The sequence below is a fragment of the Achroia grisella genome, unplaced genomic scaffold, assembly GCF_030625045.1.
Source record: "Achroia grisella isolate CSIRO2021 unplaced genomic scaffold, CSIRO_AGI_Agris_v1 utg782, whole genome shotgun sequence".
NCBI lineage: Eukaryota > Metazoa > Arthropoda > Insecta > Lepidoptera > Pyralidae > Achroia > Achroia grisella.
Window position 1 is genome coordinate 3,891,330 of NW_026713022.1, and position 20,942 is coordinate 3,912,271.

General features: G+C 32.7%; 1 protein-coding gene across 1 annotated transcript in view; it reads right to left on the reverse strand.

Annotated features, from left to right (window-relative positions):
- Positions 1-19,814, reverse strand: part of LOC131851333 (sialin) — a 61,398-nt gene extending 41,584 nt beyond the window's left edge. Inside the window, exons 1-4 of the mRNA XM_059201822.1 lie at positions 19,625-19,814; positions 11,962-12,030; positions 3,850-4,016; positions 3,457-3,590 (exon numbers count right to left, since the gene is read on the reverse strand). Coding sequence (XP_059057805.1) covers positions 3,457-3,590; positions 3,850-4,016; positions 11,962-12,001 — 341 coding nt within the window. The 5' untranslated portion in view covers positions 12,002-12,030; positions 19,625-19,814. The remainder of the gene's footprint in view (positions 1-3,456; positions 3,591-3,849; positions 4,017-11,961; positions 12,031-19,624) is intronic.
- Positions 19,815-20,942: the final 1,128 nt, after the last annotated feature.

Consider the following 20,942-nt stretch of genomic DNA (forward strand, 5'->3'; position numbering starts at 1 on the left):
TATATACTTTTCTAGCAGAGCCGGCCACGCGTTGCTGTGGCTAAGGTTCTTGAATGAAATAATATTGTGACTATAAATTAAGATGTAAACTATCCTATCTTTCAAGTTGGATCAAATTGTACATAATGTGCAAGTCAAATTTGCAATCGGTTAAGTTTAGAAGTCTATCGCGGACAAACAACTTGACACGTATTTTTATATATACAGATGTTTAATATCCTTTTCTTTTTGTTAGTTATACAAATAAAACCAAATCAAAAATTTAGTCATGTAAAACATATTAGCCGCTTATGAACAATATTTATTAATGTATCGCTAAGTGAATTCGATACCTATGTCCTCATTCCATTGGGAGGCGTTAACTTAGTCATCTATCTGCGCAACCTCACAAAACAAGATACACTATGACTAATTTTAATCATTAACTAGCTGTACCCGCGACTTCGCCCGCGTGGAATTGAACTTTATTTTCTAAAATAAAAGTAGCTTCATTTACTCCTTATATCAGCTACCTGCCAAAAATAGGTCAAAATAGGTCCAGCCATTTCAGAGATTAGTCGGAACAAACAGACAGACAAAAATTGAAAAAATTGTTATTTTTGTGTATGTACCGTATTAATATTCATATGCATGTAGTAAAAGTCGGTTATTTCAATATTATAAACAGATACTCCAATTATTTATATGTATAGATTACATATAATAGGTAAAGTTGGCTAGTTTGGGAGGTTGTAGGAAGTAATAACTAAAATCTACTGAACAGATTTTGAAAATCTTTGACCAATAGTAAGCCACGTCATTTCTGAGTATAATAGGCTTATAGGGTTCTTCAGGCCGAGTGAAAACAAGCCCGTATCACAAACCAACAAACCCGTCAATATATTTGAAATTAATAAAATTACTTATACCTAATTACTATTTACAAAGTTTTGTATAGAGAGCCGGTATCTTATCGGCTTGTTATAGAGTAACAAAACTTCGGCACAGATTAACTACTAAAACAGAAAACAATTAATCATCGGACAGAGTACAAATGACAACAATACCGAGCACGTACGTGGAAAACGTGAAGTCTTGGGTTGCCAGATGCTATAGGTGATACAAACCCGAAAACTAACGTGTGGTAATATAAAATGATATAAAAATTTCAACCTCTCAACGAAACTAATATTATACAGGGGAAAAATAAAAGCCCTTCCTCATTCTTGGATAAACTCAAACAATATCTACTACATTTTAAACATTATTGGATCTATAGCAAAGTATACAGTAACATAGACTGTATTGGGGGAAGGGACAGGATTGTTAGTAATGTGGACTGATGACACCATTGCTAGCAATGTACGATGTCAGTTTGACCTACACGCGGTTCCCCTGGAAACCATCGAGATAAATTCCTGGGGAACTAGTCACAACTCACAATGGGCTAACTGACCTGACCTCGTGCTTTTTTTATCACTCTCCACTTGTACCACGCCAGCGTAAACCGTTAAAACATGCAGGTGCACCATTATCAACCATTAAAATAAAATACTACTAGTAACAATTCATTAATAAATGAACAAAATAAATACCTTCCACTGATCCCTATCATCCGTCATGTCTGAGTTTACTCTCCTTTTATACATATATTAGGACCCCGCTTAACGCTGTTTTGGTTTAGCGCTCCTCTATTTCAACCCGGGGATTCAGAAGATAACGGAAAGACGTCGAGGAAATAGTTCAAGAAACAGCAGCTAGTCTTTCTAATAATGAGGTCAAGAAATTGAGCAAGAAGAAATCAAAAATAGTAGTGATTCCGAAGAAAAGAAAGAAAGATAGCGTTTAACAAAATTTCGTATAGCGCTGAAACTTATTGGAACGTATCCCCAGCGTTAAGGGATAGGGTCTTGCTTACCTTTCACACAATCCATTCATCTTTTTTATCGTCCACTCCCTTTCCATCCATTCACGTTCATTTTAAATACTTTCTTTAAGACATGGTACTTGCTCGTCCGCATAACATGCCCATAACAAGTCAATACAGAACTTATTAATAAAAAACATGTTACTGTGTTTGCTGATTAAAACGATTTAAATATAATGTACTGGCTGTGCTCGCGGTTTCATCCGCGAGAAATAAATAGCCTATGTGTTATTCAACTATATTACATTAAAATTCATTCAATAGTTTTTGCGTGAAAGAGTTCTTGCTTGATCATCCATTCATCCACAGTTCCACACTCACAATCTTCCGCATTTATAATATTAATAAAATTTAATTAAGTAATTTACATTCTACGCACTGTTTGTTGATGCAAATCTAAATTTAAATACATATAATAAAAATTAATAAATTAAAAAAAAACAATAGATTAATCTTCATAAATTAACACTAATAACATGACACCAATTCAAATATTCAGTATTGAAGGTCTTTTCAATTATAATTTGTGACATGTGTAAATCTACTACAATTATTAAGACTAATTATTTCAATTTCAAGACGGTGACAAAGTCTGAAATAAGCAATGTGTCTTGTTAACTCATTCTGACCTCTGTATTAGCGTCTAGAAAGTTCGACGCAAAATTACAACTCGCAGAATACTTGTCCTAAATATGTATACTCTAGAATTACTTGCGATTTACGATTTTTTATGTATTCCTATTTTCCCACTATATGTAAAAGACAACAGTCAGTTATATACATGGACATTATATTTGTAGGTTACTCTATAAGGTATTTATAATATAGGTTGTTACTGGCAGCTTGTCTACCATTCTTTTTATAAACTTTATATTTTTATATCTATTTTTTATACGTCACTTTTGACTAACCATATATTGTTTTGTTACTTCTCGCTGAATACACATTTTTACTAGTATTTGGTTTTTATCAAAATAGTAGTCGTGTTCCCGCTCCAGTAACATAGGCCATTGTTACCTCATCGTGTGGTATTGGTGTGTATGGATAGATGGAGGGATATTTGTTTAGTTTAATAGTTTGCAGATACTACTAAACGGTTATTGATGAAACCACAATAACATAGCATCTACATCGGAATAACACATAGGCTATAAATTGCATGGGGATGAATCCGCGGGCACAGCTAGTACATATATAATTAAGGTATCGTTATTTTTACTATCACTTGTGGTGTGGTGGCTTTGATAGTATACTATATATTATCGTAGCCGTGTTTAAATCAGTAGTCATACCCTCATAAGCCCCCTATATTTGGTTGTCTTGTCTACAACCATTGATGTAATGTGTACAAATAAAAAAATAAAATCCTTAATAAACAGAGTTACATTGGAATTTCTACGTCCACCATTCTCTTGCTATCGAATGTTAATATGTTATAAAAAATTGACACTTTCTATACATATATAGCACAACCTGAACAAGAAAAAACCTGTTTTGGTAAATATTGAACTTAAAAAAAATATACTGTAAGGAGAAAAGAATCATCTTACCTGCCACCAATGAGCTCCGCCAATCTACCACCTGGTAGTTCTGTGAGTACATAACCCCAGAAGAAACAGCCCAACAGAAGATTCTTCTGTTTTGTATCCCAATGATACCGCGTCTGTTCGATGTGCTCTGGATGCTGAAAGAAATATAGTCGTCAGAAAATAGTTTTCCAAACATAATGAAGCTTATTCCCTTTTATCAAATAAAAAAAATTGCTCAATACGTTGTAGCGACGCACTCATGTAATTGCTTAATGCAAAATTTTGTCCAAAGCCCTAATCATGAACACCGTGAGATATCTGTAGTATAATGAAGTAGTCTCTTATTCTAATGGGGGAGATAACTTCGTTGATAAGAAGAATAACTAAAACACTAAAGAAACCAGTAATACATACCTCTGTGACATTAAGTGAATCTGTAACATTCAAAATAGCTGTACGGTTGTCGTTGTCGTCGTATACCATCTCGACGATGGCGATTGTGAGGTTCACGCGGAGTGCGTAGTTCAGCATGAAGCCCAACAGCACCATGATGTTTAGTACTTGCACACATGTTAGCCAACCTGCCAACAAAATACAACATTGTAACATAAATATATTCTAGAATATAACATAAATACTTTGTAGAATAATTGCATTATTCATATAAACGATCAACGTCATAAAATTCTGTTTTAGTCCTTTTCTTACAATGTATTTCATTAGTTTAAAAGATTGTGACAAAACAATCAATATTTAAAATTTATTTGATTAAACGAATAATATTAATGTAATAAACCCAGGACAATTCTCGCGGCCTCATCTAGTCCCAAATAAGAACTTGTGTTATGGGTACTAGACTCCGATATATATATTTAAATACCTTTTTTTGTAAATACAGGCATAATAAAAAAAAAACCAGACCGATGAGGTGATAAAAGTTAGCAAGCTGACCACACAGAAATTGTCAAACACGCGACAATTAAATATTCGAAAATTTTCTACTCAATCTTCATAAACCTATGGTTCCGGAATAATTTTGTACACAGTATTAAAAAAGAAAAAAAAAACAATAATATCGACTTAGTCATTCTCACGTTTTATTTGGATATTGTATTATATATTTGATTAGATTTGTTTTTCTGATTGCTGCAAAAGATTCCATGATAGAGGACTTGATTATCTCGCTGCAGGTACTGATTATTTGTCCAGTGCTCTGTTCAATACCTAAGTTATCAATTTGATATCATATAGAACAGATGACACTGACCCAATTAGATCGTATCTCCTCTTCGATGGTATTATTGAAGGTTCATGTGTTTGTATACCATTACACCACAGACGGATTAGTCTAAAGAAACGTAGAAACTTGCATTCTGCAATATGCTCATGTGGTGGACTATATATTATTCAAAAACAACTATAATTAAAATTATGTTACTGTGTGCTAAAAAGCAGGACAGCAGGATACAGGGCCGTATATAATACATATAACAAATAATATAATAAAATTTTCTAAAATATTTAAACCTACCAGCAGGGTACAGAGCCGTATATAATACATATAACAAATAATATAATAAAATTTTCTAAAATATTTTAACCAACAAATATATTTATGATTATCCGACAATTAACAAATTTAACAATTGTGAGTAATTGAGTAGGTATGTGTCGAGCTCAATTAAGGCGAAGTATTAAATAATTGAGGGTAGGAAATAGTACCCGTTATGTACGCCAGAATTCACAGCGCCGCTATTTATTGTATATAGGATGATCTTCTTCTAAATGCATTTAGAAGTAGGTCGTAATGCTAGGCTCTACATGCCATGTCAGTATTTGGGCGCCTTAGTAAGTCCTTGTTCTTTCGAGTTGAGGTCCAAGTCACTACTCGTGTCTCATAGTGATCTTGTTACTGAGATGAAATTAGGTCGATTAGCCAAATCGGAAATTAGTCAGGAGGATTCCAGGTGGAGTTTGCTTTGAGATAGTATACTCGTAGTGATTATGTGGCGACATTTGGGAGCATTTGTGTGGAGAAGAAAATTGAGGTTATGGAGTAGTGGTGCATCTTTGGTGCATTAATGTAAAACGCAAACAAGGACACAAAGTCGAACGCTGCGATAAAATAAAAACAACTATAATATATTGTTACATGGCGATAATTATATTGTATGCTAGTAGCAATAATAAACATTTCTTTACTGGTTAAGTTTTTCCAAAACCCAAATTTTGGAGGATGTTGGGCAAAGTAAATCTTGTGGTAAAACTGTTTCTATTACGACAATGGCGGAGCGAGTGGCTCTTTAGAAATGTATACATACTGCCCTATTATTATCTGTATAGATGTTATTCATGTTTTTGACACAGATTTTAAAATTGAGACTGAATACGGCAGGGTGAAAATTATTATGAATACCTCAATGAATCTCACGCAATCTTATTATTTGCTTCATTATAGCACGACTGCTATTGTAACGTGATCGCTAAACCAGTTTTTTATCAACAAACCACCTAGTTTCTTTTTAAATACAAATACGATAGCTCTGGGAATATCCTGTTTGATATTTTCAACCGACTTTAAAAAAGGAAGTGTCCTGTCATTTTTTTTTATATACGTGACGCATTTATCGATTCTGAAACTTTTAATAGTCTTATATCCAAAGAGACTCATAACTCTCAGGACTGTAAAGGGTTGTTATAAGGATGAGTATGAAATATCGTCGAAGACTTAGAAATGAATACTTAATATTAAAAAAAAATATTGAAATAAGTGTCTATATGATATTTGTCATTATACATAAAACATAAAATACAATTTATGAACTGTTCGCATCTGGATCATGGCCGAGGATAAATGACGATAAACACTATGTTATTTCTTAATATACAATTATATTCTTTATTCGAAACGGCGTTTGTTTATTAGCTTTTCACGGGATGTACAGATCTAAATGAAATTTGGCTTGAAGAAAAATTATATCACGAAGACGGGCATAGCCTAATGCTCATCTTATCCCGCTGCCTCGCCAGCGTATACCATCAGCATAAGTGCATTATTCCATTACAAACTAGTTAAAAAAAGTATAGATTATGAACAACCAATATTTCATGATAGAATGTGTACAATTCTATTTACGTGAACAGAAAGTTGAAGCTGCATAATTATTCTTGTATTAACAAAACAGATCTCCACACGCCTGCCAGTCCATTCTGGTTTAAAAAAGTTGGCACCAACTATAAAAACTATGTGCGCAGTAAACTAAAATAAGACAAAGTATGCGCCTCGGCGAGTTATAAATTTTTTGCTGAGCAATAATTGACGTCAAGCGAGGGCATAGACTTCTCGACACTACAAGTACTAAAGAAAAATCCGGAGGATCACATTGTTATCCAATTATAGACAAGTTGTGAAGTAACAGATTGGTATGGGAAATGATATAGGGAGGACTTTCATGTTAAATACGTTTTTTAAGACATGGACCATGTCTTAAAAAAAGTATTTAACATGAAAGTGGATTGATGGAAAGGGAAAAGACGACCGAAAAAAAAATGAAATGATTGTGTCAAAGATGATATGCATAGAAGATAGCCTCGAGACACATCTCAGATTTGACGGCCGCAAGGGTTCAGTGGAAGGAGGCAAGGCAATGAGATGAGATGAATAAGATCAAATTGTTATCTGCGAGATTTTTTTCGAAATTTTGTAATGCTGTTGGCTGCAGATGGTATTTACAGGTTCACCGGACGAAAACAGGGAGTAATTGTAGAGGGTGCTTCAAACCCACGGAAGGCATAAGCCTTCCGTGAATGCAATCCTTTGGATCGGATTGTAAAAGTATATGACTTTAGTAATATGACTCGTAATAATCCAAAATCCGATCTTAGTTGGATCCTCTAGTATCTTGTTAGAGTATTTTTAGGACTTCACAAAGCCAAATCTACAAACCGTTTTTTGTCAAACAGTATGCATTCACGGATTATGCTATTAAAAAAGAGTAATTAAAATCGGATCATCATAATCAGTTTACGTAAATTACAATTAAGATTTATTTAAAAAAATGTCATTGGGAACCTCATCCTTGAAGTCGGCTAACTACTAATCCTCATCGCCAGACCAGACAACATTTATGACCATCGCAAAAGTTAAGACTGAAGAGAATTGTGTCATGGTCAGTATTAGAATTCAAATTATCTGACATTTTCTTAAATAGCATACACCCACGTGGGTGTGAAACGATTGGAATAGTAGGTCACAAACCACATGGTTATAAAATATATTTTTAAATAAAAAAAACCTCAGAATCAAACCTTTAATATATTTACTATACGATGAACTTAAGTATGTCAGCTTAATAGGTATGGATAATGAGATTCTATTAAATTTGCATGATGCCTATCACACCTCGGATAATTAAAATGAAACAATAATACAGTAATTCTATATATGGTTGCCTTGAAAAATTTGTTACTGCAATAAGACCGCCTTTTTACATTTATACACATACATATCTCTCTAATCTCAGCACTGCAGTGACACGCTGCGGCACCAGCTGAGTGGAGACCCTTTCAGCTCATAGATTACTAGCTACTCGCCTCGGCTTCGCACGGGTTGTACATGTATTATATACATAAACCTTTCTCTAGAATCAGTCTATCTATTAAAAGAAGCCGATTTAAAATCCGTTGCGTAGTTTTAAAGATTTAAGCACACATAGGGACGGAAAGACAGCGATAGCGACTTTGTTTTATACTATGTAATGAAGATATACCAATTACACCCCTGCGAAACCACATTATCATCGGGACACAAATGGAGCTACGGTATGGTCATATCTATATTTTTTTATGTGTATATTTATTATTTTTAGTTTTTATTGTATCTTTTTAAGGAATAACTTTTATTGGAGAACTTTATATACATATCAGGAATTAATATAATGAATGTTAGATTTTTTGTCAGTTTGTCTGATTGTTCGCGATGATCATATAGACAAGGCTTATCCTCTATGATTATTTAAAATTACGTCCTTGTTTTATTGCAATCGGTTTACAAAATATTATGATCTATTGGTGTTCCGATATAAAGAGTCGCGGTTTTATCTAATAAATAAAAAAATCGTTTACCCATAAAAAATAAAATTCTGGATACACGCTCATATAACATCCCGTTATTCATTATCCGTTTCTCACGGGGCACAATCCAACTGCCATTAGCATGCACTTTACCTAACCGTTCTGCATACATTTGTTCATCCACAGACCGGATCAAGGATGCCAACCGTACGAGGGTTCCGTACAAATACTATGGTCCCTTCGATACGAGGACATTTCAAAAGTGCTACAAAAATATGCTCATTAAAAAAAACACATACAAGTATGTACGATTTTGACCTTAATCCTGTCAAAATTGACGACCTGGGTCTAGCGGTTTAGTCAAGCGCCTTACTCCCGCTGATTGTGAGTTCTATTCCTAGCACGACACCAACATTTCTATCGGTCGGTGTATGTATGTACAATAAAATGTATCTATGTAGGTATTTATATACATTATTTAGTACCCATAATGAAGTTCTATAATCAACATAGAAACCGCTACGGACTTATGCAATCAGATAATATTGTCAGCGCTATGAATTTTCAATTTTTCTACAAAAACAATGTATTATATTATATTTGACTTCTACGAAACTAAATGTTTTAATGTTGGCAACCATGGACTGTATTGACGGTAGTTTCATATGTTTACTCATTCATACACATGCCGTTTAGACAAGTTAATGTTTGATGAACGGCGTTGCAGTATTAATGTACATTTATACAAGTCGGCAAGTTGAATACATATTATGACCTAATATAATAAAGTTGCAACTTTATGGAAACTGGGTACATTCAATGGAAATTGCAATTATGTAATACGTATTTTTATATTTGTTATCTGTATCAAAAGGAACATTAAAATAACGTAACAAGTATAAAAGTAACTGTAGTACAAAGCAATTGATGATTTCTTATTATTTTTTAATTTAGAACTATGAAATTCACCGTTACCGTCACTTGGATTAAGTTTATTTATTATTTTGATTACAGCTAGTAATATCAAATAAACCCGCGCAAGTTTGCCTGCGACACACTACTATACTACTATATATTTCACTCAATTTACATATATGTATTTTTAAATTATAGCCTATGTGTTATTCTGATGTATAAGCTACATTACTGTAAAGTTTCATCAAAATCCGATCCGTTCGTTCAAGAGACCAACATCCATCCATCCATCCATCAATCCACACAAACTTTCGCGTTTATAAAATTAGTAATAATGCCCATTACCAGCCATAAATACTGGAAGTTCAACTCCTTTTTGAAATATGATGGTAATTCTATATATTCTTCTCATCCGGCTTTACACGTTCATTGTCGCTGTCTTATCCTAATTGAGCACGCTAACAAATCACACATTTGACGCCTCACACCATTAACCTACTGTTACAATTACATAGATGGCATTGACCATGTGTGACCATGACTGTAATTAAGGTTGTAATCTAGCTGCCAGCGACTTATCCCATAACAGCATCGGTAGTCTAGTGGTTTAGCACACCACTTTACTATCTGATGATCGCGGGTTCGATTCCTCGCACGGTACAATTTATATTTGTAATCAGACTGATTGTTTGTATCGGTCTGGGTGTTTTCTATGTATAATATGTATTTATTTCCAAAAAAAATGTATCCACATATTTATAGCACTTTTCTAGTACCCATAACACAAGCTCTGCTTAGCTTGGGACTAGATTAGGATATTGCCTACATTGTCCTGATATATTACTATAACATTTCTCTATTGAATTTAATTCAATAGAAAAACAAAGAAAAGAAAAATAAACAGGTTTAATATGAAACTAAAATAGATCCACTGGACCTGGGTTGCGATTTCCCCAAGATGTCGGCTTTGATATTCATTACTTGCAATTTGTATAGGTAGTCCGCAAGTATTGAAATTCTATATTTTATTGTTTCCTTTGTCTCCTATCGTACACGTGTTCCAATATACAATACGTGATGTACTATATGTTGCAAAGAACACTTACGTAAATAGAAATCATAGCAATATTATTTACAATATGTTTTTATTATTATTTATCGTTTAGGTAAACAACTATTATACTGTTCATTACACAGTACCCGAAGCAGCTGCGCGAAAGCGGGGACCGTCCAGAAAGCACCGACAAGCCCCGAACGCTGCCGACCAGCACTTGTCTATAGTACGCCGGCAAAATCAGCCACAATTTTGTTTTTGTAAAGAATCAGCCAATAAAATAACTATTAATATCAAGATTTGTATTATTGGAGCTCCGATAATACAAATCTAGTTCCAAAACTTCCAGTTTCAATCCTTATCCTATAAATTAATATTAATATTAATTAACAAAGTAATATTATAAATGCAAAAGTAAGTCTGACTGCCTGTCTGTCTTTCAACAGACAAAGCGAATAACAGAAAAATAACAGACAAATTTCATTTAAATCGGTTCGAGTTTAAATGAAATTTGGAACACAGATAGTCTAGACCCTGAGAAAGGACACAGGCTACTGTTTAATGCTATAAAAGGGTTGTAAGGGGCTGAATGGGGAGATGAAAGGTTGTACGATTGTAAGTCTTGTCATTTTTAAAGCTAGGCGCTTGAATTTTAATAAATATGACATTCAAAATTAGGGGGTAAAATAAAATAGGGGATGTCTATTCCATGCAGACGAAATCGCGGGCACAGCTAGTTGTAAATAAAACTCAGCACCGCGACATCGAATTGTTTCCAGATCAAATTGCTAATGACAAATAGAAAAGCCTTGGTATAAATTCACAATAAAATGTATTTAAAGACGTTATCTGTCAGAAAAGCGGAAGAGCGATTGCGCTGAATTTCAACGCGTTTATTTTCACAATGGCTGCATGCCAATGAACGCACCAATAAGGCAACGAAGCGATGTGACGGTCTCTGTTTTCCAGTTATAATGCTTTAGTCCCTTCGATTGATCCTCTATCCCATTCTGAAATTACTACTATCTGAGGCTAAGTTGAATCCTCGAGTGGTGCCCTCAGACTAAACTGTATATTTAATATTTTCTCTATTTGAGTATTTAATTAAATTAATACCAGTTGCTAGTTTGTTATATTTTGTATTACGCAACTTTCTGCCATTGATTACCTAGCTTACTAACTTCCAACTATTATGTACTCTCCTTTTCAATTTTGAGGTTTTTTCAGTGCTCAGTTTCAGTTTCATTATTTTGCTCAGTGCAGAGTGTACTAGAATGTGTCATAAATTTGTGTACTTCTGATTTCATTATTTTTATTACAAATACATACATATACCATGGTACAAAAAAGCCTTTTTTATTAGGGAGTATTGGACTATTGTCTCACCACCTGCTAAAACCTGTGACACTATGAACTATCACCAAAAAAAGGCTTGCAAATCGCAATATTTAAATCAATTATAAATTATACAAAAGTAATCTTACCTAAGAAATTTCTCGGAAACGATTTCTCTGACTTATCCATGGTGCACGCCTTTGGAATGACTTTAGAAACTGCAAAAAAAGAAAGAGAAATTTATATTTTTTTTACCACGCAATGCAATTTTTTTCTCGAGACTTGCTTACAAAAAATATCACGGTAACCTCGAAGCCAGTAATAAAACTCATTTGGCCTACTCGTTACTTGGTGGCCCCTATGCTAACTTGCCAATAATTACATTTCGGGTTTTTTTTGTCTACAGTCCACAACAAGATGGCGGCAAATCTGTGAAATGTCATTCACAAATCCACATTACTTTCACACAGCTGAAACTGACAGCCACGTGAGAAAGTCACATATCTATACTAATATATAAAACTACGTTGTTTGTTTGTTTATACCCGCTATTCTGTGGAACTACTGGTTGGATTTGAATAACTTTTTTGCATGTAATAGTTAAGTATATTCTTGAAGAACGTTATGGGCTACCAAACTAGTGATCTTGAGAAATAATTTACGTAATATAACAACCCTTTACATGCAAATCACTATATCTCTACTAATACTATAAATGCAAAAGTATGTCTGTCTATCTGTATGTAAGTTACCTTTTCACGACTAAACGGCTGAACTGCTTAATAAAATCAGACGAGTAAATAGATTCTACGAGGAGGACGAGGATGTGTATAGACATATACTTTAATCTAAAAAAACAGCAGACGTTCTCGAGAGCAAAGCTAGTCACGTATAAATATAAAATACTGATGTATTATTATTTAGAAATACATATTTAGATTGTAACCATATTGTTGCTGATTTTATATATCTTTTTTAATTGAACGTTATAATTAAAAATACATTTCATTATGGAATATCGCATAAAGAAAATTGTAATGATTAATTTTGTACATTGAATAGGTATATGTAAGTACAAAAAGAAAAAAGAAGGCAAAAATACGGACAAATAAAAAGATAATTCATTACATATACTTATTATTAAGGACATCTAATTTATTGTGAAATTGAATGTATTTGTTGTAGACACCGTTAACAGGCGTCGAGACGTAGCGCCGTACGCCGGTCAGCTGGCGCCACACTGCTATTAGGGTTGCCACCTAATTCCAATGAGTAAATCATTAAATTATTTATAATAATCTATTGAAATGTTGTTATTTTTTGGTGTTATATAATATATTAACAGTATATTATTTTCTTTATTTTTATAAATGGTTGCTTTTATAAGACTTAATAGTTTTTATATCCTTCATACAAACTGCGCGATCACATGGTCAATTTAGTATAAAAATTATTTTCAGATTTTCAATTCAACTTACCTAAACAATTATAGATTTATAAGAATTACAATGTTTTTATAAATGAATTTTTATCTTTCAAAACAAATGATCATTTATTTCCATACATACATTCCATATATTAGTGTACTTTTCAATATACTTAAGGCAACTTCATCCAAAGAATAGAATAGAATAGAATAGAAATCATTTATTCAAATAAACTTACATTGAAGCACTTTTGAATAGTCATTACATTTTTTAATCTACCGCCAAACGATCACTTCGTTCATGATCACGTGATCAATTTGGTCTAAAATGTATTTGTGATTTTCACTTCAATATAAACAATCATATTTATAATAATTTACATTTTTATAAACAAAATTAAATCTTACGAATCAGATGTTCATTTATTTCTATACATTATACTATATACAATATACTACAATTTACTTAAAACATTACAGCGTAATATCCTTATTTTCTCATATGAAAGGTGGTTACCCTAAAGGTAACGGATTGTGAATGATGCCTTGTACGGTACGCAGAAAAAATACGGGTTCATAAAAAAAACAGGACCCACTGCATTTTAGTACATTTAGACCTCATATTGCAGGGTAATTGAGACGTATCAGTTATTCTTAACAATGATGGGACACTAATAACCGTTACTCGGTTATTGTAAAACCATAACTGTTAATGGAATAAACAATGATATAGCAGCAAGACCGGATAATTCAGCATGATCAATCAATTATATTGATCATGCTGAACTCTCAGATTAAGTTGGTTTAACTGAATGACCGTTTCGGTGGTTTAGTGGTTTAACATGCCCGCTTTACTACCCGATGGTCGCGGGTTCGATTCCTCGCACGGTACAAACATTTATATTCATGAGTATGATTGTTTGTATCAGTCTGGGTGTTTTCTATGTATAATATATTTTTATATACAAAAAAACGCATCCATTTATTTATATCAGTTGTCTAGTACCCCTAACACAAGCTCTGCTTAGCTTGGGACTAGATGGCGTTGTGTGAATTGTCCTTAGAAAAAAAAACTCTAGTCTCCGATATTTGAGGTTATATAAGACTGAGCAAATCTGTTCTGTGGTGCTATCACGTAGAGTGGCTTCCCGTTGGAAACTCGTCTGCATCCTAGAGCTATTGCCGTATTTCTAGCTCCGGGATATGATGGTGACACACTGTTCCATTTTGAGTTGTCGAGCAAGTTCGTTAGGGTGATGAATCAACCGTTCCTTGTATTTCGCTGCCAAATTCCAAATTTCTTCTTTCAAGGTGCTGCTCCTATTTTAAGGTGCTCGTGGACTTCATTGTTAGTTATATACCATGGTACTTATACTATAGTTTGTAAATACTTCATTAATATACATATTGTAAATAGCCATCACTGGACTCATCACTTCACCTCCTCCTTTCCTGCTGCTGCTACAATACAAGGAAGCCGCTAAAGGTTCTTAAAATCTGTTTTGTTGGCGCTGGAGTATATTTATGTTGGCATCACTTGCCGACCATAGGTGCAGACCATACGTCCAAATAAGTTCCAGGATAACTTTATAAATGAGAAATTTGTTTTCCGTAGAGAGTCTAGAGTTCTTCCTAGCATCCTAAAGGCTATTGTATTTTAACTGTAGCTTTTGCTAAACTGGTTTAACTAAAGTTAGTAATTTTAGCATTATGGTAATTGCGTAAGGTTCTATAACAAACTGCCAGTCTATTCTAAATCTGACTGAAAAAGATTCAGGTGTGTGTAAAACACTTTCTTTGTCTAAAAGGTTATTATAAAAATGAAGAGTTTGTAAACTATAATAATATTTTTGTAGAAAAAGTAAAAGTGCTGAAAATGTTATCTGATTGCACAAGGAATGAGTGCCTTCCGAAGGTCGCGGGTTCAATTCCTCTGTTTGATGTATGAGTATTGCTATAGATGGTTTCTATGTATATTATGCATGTATGTTATAGTTGTTGTTATAGTAGTTAGAACTAGATGGCGCTGATATTTGTCCTAGTTATATTATTATATTGTTTAGTAATTTTATCACCCATAGGATCTGAGAGCACTTTCGATAGAAACATGTTAAAAACACATGTTCATGTAATCTATTTCATATATACCAAGGTCACAACACACGTCACACTGTCCATGTGAACTCTGATATGTGTACAGTTACAAGAGCAAGGTTATTTGTACAAATCTATTCACACAGCGTCATTGTATTAGACACGAAACTCATTTCTTTATGTTCTTCTACAGTTGAGATGAATCTATTTTGTAATATGTGAAACAAATACTTTGTACACCCTTTTACGAGAATTAAAACGAGCAGTATGAAATATCGCGTGTTTTTTTTTTATTAACATTAAAAAAAATGTGAATATGCTATTTTTTAATATTCATAAAAAAGTACAATAAATCTATAAAAAACATTACATGTTACGCACAACCATGTAATTGACACACACGCATATATACTCTTTTGTTGTTAGTTCAAAGATATTTTTGTACTTTTTATTATGGTCGAATTTCGACCACTAGTTATTATAAAAATTTACAATGAATGTGGGCACTGGGCATGTCAAGTGTTTTTATGGATGATAATGGTATGGTGCACCCGCCTGCTCTAACGGTTTACGCTGGCGGGGCACCAGTGGATGATGATAACATGAACATGAGATCAGGTCAGTTAGCCCATAGTGTTAAATTCACCATGCAATTAGGTATGTTTTTAGGGGTTCAACCTGATATGGTATATTGCATTGTTCACCATAATTGACAACAACTTTTTTGAAATGATATTATTACTTATATTATATAAATATTATTTCTGAGTGTTCAATAAATCACAACCTACCATACGTATACATATGCCAGAAGTTACTGAATAGTAACTTCTGGCATGGATATACAAACAAAACGATCTGAAGTTCCGGATAGTCTCAACTTTTTTGCCCATTCCATTGTTATATAGAGCAGGACAAAAAAAACAATGAGATGGTGCATTTTACATCCAACTTCCTCTTAGATATCTTCCGCTAAACATTCAATGCAACATCTGTCTCTTTCATTCCAGCATTTAGTTATTCGGATCGATAATAATCGATATTTAGTATGGAATAGATTGTTGTATTTTTCGGGTCACATCAGATTGTTTTTTTTTAATACAAGATGAATAATATTTAGTATGGAAGAATAAATTTTTGTACTATTTTCGGGTCACAGTCAAATTATTAACACAGCGCCATCTAGTTCTACGGTAAGCAGAGCTTGTGTTATAAGTACTAGACAACTGATATAAATACTTAGATTTTATTGTAATTACATACATATTATACATAGAAAACACCAGACCGATACAAACAATCATATTCATGAATACAAATGTTTGCACCGTGCGAGGAATCAAACCCGCGACTATCGGAAGTAAAGCGGCGTGCTAAACCGCTGGACCACCGAGGTCGTCATATGAATGAAATCATTGAAATGATGTCATGAAATGATTGTATTGTCGAACAGGTTAGTAAATGATATGTAAATAAGGAAAAAACTGTTTATACATGATATAGGTAAATGCTCGATATAACTTTTTAATATACTCTTATCTATGATATAAGTAACATGTACTACCTACCTACTTTTAATTTCGATAGTTATATATTATAACCTAGAGTCGGTATATGATAAAATGAATGAATGTCAGAAAAACCCTTTGGTGTTCCTCTCATAGAAGTAAAATAAAATAAATATACAAAAAAACAACAACATAATTTTTATTCTATTCTGAATAGAATAGAATAAAAATTATGTTGTTTTTTTTTCTATTCTTATATTTCGTTATTCGTATATGAGAGGGACTGACTGAAAATCAGCGCTGTGCAGCGTACGTGTAAACGTTACGCTCACAGCATCAGCTGAGTCAGCCCCTTTTGCCCAGTATACAGTATGAGGTACTACTGTTGCCATTTTATACGTAGTTTGAGAGGTTCTTTTTTTTATATAGTTTTTGTTCAACAAACAGTGTACGAATTCAAATGTATATCTATCTTTTGTTCTGGCAATAAATAAATATTATTATTACATATCAATGAAATATCAATCACGTCTGCACTAATGGTTATTGCGTGTTTGTGTTTTATATTCTTTATTACCTACAATAAAATTGATAAGTTAAGTAAGATAAGTAAATTAAGAAGTTATTTAAAAGAGCAACACGTAAGCTTCTTGCTCGTCCTTGTTAGGCTTTCCGAATGAGCGGTAGATTAATATAACTATGACTATTTAAAAATGCCTATATTAAGTTTATTTTAATAAAGTATGTTCTAATGTATGCTACAAATAGAATAATAGTAACAATAATAAATTTATTAAACCAAAATCATATATGTATGTATGTATATACATATATACAGGCCTTCCATTATTTTCGTAATCAATTTGTGATTGTATGAGCCTGGGAACTAAACTAGATTTAATTGCTATAGATATTAAACGTATAACAATAAGAGATAAGTTTATGGTATCTTTTTTATTTTCTATGTTTTTAGCAATAATTTTTTCACACACACACACCATCGTGCGACTACAGTTATCTATTTAAAATGTAAAAATATCCTCATTAATTAATTCACTCATAAGTACACCACAGTATGGAAGGACACCGACTTCTAAAACACAGGTATTTTCAATATTTCAGAATTCAGGGACTTCATATATTATTTTTACAAAATATGTGATATAAATAATTTATAATTTTTTTTTTTATATGGACGTCATAAAGAAAGTATGTAAATTTCAGGAGTCCGGGACTTCGTATATTATTTGTACAAAATATGTGATATAAATAAATTATAAAAATAATATTTTTTTTATATGGACATTATAAGGAAAATCAGTAAAACAGGTGTTTTATTTTGCTCTCGTGTCATTATATTCGCCTCTATTCTCTCTACCGTACAATTATTCTTTTAAAAAAGACCCCATTACTACCATTCGATTACTTAATTTATTAATGAAACACGAAACTTTACGATTGTTTATCAATTCCAAGGGACAGAGATGAAAAAATAATAAAAATAACAATAGACTGTCCCCACAGTTCCATCCAGTCCAAAGCTACATAATGTACCTACCTACATAGCAACACACCCAGACTATACAAACTCATATTTATTAATTCAAAATTTTGTATAGTGCGATTATTCGAACACGCGACCCTCGGAAGCAAGGCGATTTACTAAACCACTAGACCACCCGGAACTCCTCACCACTTGTCGAGTTCCGGGAATTACAAGGGGTGCCGTTAATTTGGGCACAAATGCACAGAATATTCGATAGTCTGTAGTACCTACCAAAATAATAATACTAAGAACAGGTAAATTAAAAAATAACAAATTCTTTTGAACGGATATACATACCTACCTAGTAAAATTTTACGAGCGCAACGAGTTATGTATACTAATATTATAAAGAGTTAAGTTTGTGAGGTTGTAGGGTTGTAGGTAATCTCTGGATCTACTGAATCGATTTTGAATTTCTTTTTATTAGATAGCCCATTTATCGAGAAAGGCTATATAATATCACGCTACGACCAATAGGAACGGAGCTACACTGAAAAATGTAAAAAAACTTGAGAAATGTGACGCAGACGAAGTTACGAGAGTCAGATATTAATCATTTATATCTCGGGATATACCTATTTTGGGTAGCTAGATGGCCAACTTTAAACTATATTATGCAGTCACAAATTAACTATTGGTACCTACTATTAATAAATCCGTAGAACGTAGGTATTATGTAAATTTATTACTTATGCTACCTACGTAGTACCCTATAAGTCAGTCATTTATTCATATTGAACATATTTCCTATTTATGCAGTTCAATTAGGTAGTTGAATACAATTGAGAAAAATTTGGAAGAAACTAAACTAAACTGATATATTTTTAAATGTACCAGTTGATAGGAATTACCGACCTACGTAATTCACATTTAAGTAATTTATTATTAAAACGAAAATAAATGTTATTTATTAACAACCTGGAAGACATCATTCATAATCCTTTGTAGAATATATAGCCAAAATAGTCTATTTTCTATACGTTAAACACTCGATATGCGAAAACGTGTTTTTTTTGTTCTCATTTTGTAATACTGTCGCGTCGTCCGGTGAGGCATTCGCCTAGGAAACAGACCAGCTGTTACTAATAAAAGGAATATTTGACGTTAATTTCTATTTTACAGAGAAATAATAAACATAAGGGTAGTAAAATTTATACTTAAAATAAAGGATTTGAAAGAGCAGTTAAAGAAAGCAGAATATATAATTTTTAACTAGAAATTAACTATTTATTACTCACCGTCTTATTATTAAACACTACAATATTTAACAGATACTTCACACTAAACTTATACAAACTAAAACACAAAGAAATTTTACACTAATATTTAGTAACTATCACCTTTAAAAATCGTTATTTTCGTTAATTAACTAACTAGTGATACGAAAGTTCTGCCTGCAATCGAACAGTGTACACCCGTCACGGGCAAGCGCAGAAACCCGACTAATACGACCTCATGCGGTGAATCTCAAAATAAATTTCGAATCGTTCGAAATCGGACGTTCGCCGTTCCGTTTCTGCTATTTAATATCTCATTTTAAAATTTTACTATAGAACTGACATGTAAAAAAATCTTGATTCCAAAAAATATGTCAAGTAAAAACATATATAAACTATGTTTCATATAAATATTTAAGTCGAATTAACTTCATGATCTCTCAACTTTCAATTTTTGGTATTTATTTAATTATTTGGTACCATTCTAATTTATATAATTATACATATATATACGCTTTTATCTTTTCTTAGTACCTAAATATTGAAGAAAAGGAGTGATGTAAGTTCATCACTCGGTGTGATATTTTTTTTAATTTAGTTAACTATGTGAGTTACGTGTCATTGAAACATTGTCAGATTGGCTGCAAAATGAAATACTCGTACTTACACTAAAAAGTCCTTAGCATTTAAAGGGTTGGCGCCGCCGCCGCCGTCTCGACGGGAACGTCCTATGGCGGGCTGAATTCTCATTGGCTAAGAAATAACAGAGCTCCATAATGTGCGTTTCGTTCTTGCTTTCAACGATATAATTTTGATCATAGAATACAATCATACAATAATATTTCATATACGGAACGTCAACTGGAATTCGGCTAATTATGAAAACAGTGTCGAAGTCGCTGCTTTTTATTGTATAAAAAATAATAAAATGGGTTGTAGTAAATGTAAAACCAATTCACCAAAATATTTTTTCTTTGGGTATTTATATATATTTCTTAGTCAATTTAATAAAGATGCACAATACCTACCCTCATTTTTTTTACTTTACGTGACCGTTTTACACTCTTGTTCAATTTATTCGGATTCGGTAAATCTCTAGGTGAAGTTGTTCCGGTACCACCACCACTTATTAGATTTAGTTTTATTGTAAAATTATGTACAATATATTTTTATTTATTAATTTATTATAAATGTTATTGACTATAATATTAAATTAAATTGTTATATATTATAATGTCTTCTACAAACTTTCTAACAGTGAAGACTCATTTATCGGAGTTCAAAAATAATTCGGATAAAGATACACTTAGTGAGGTAATATTTTAAAATTATTTCTTTA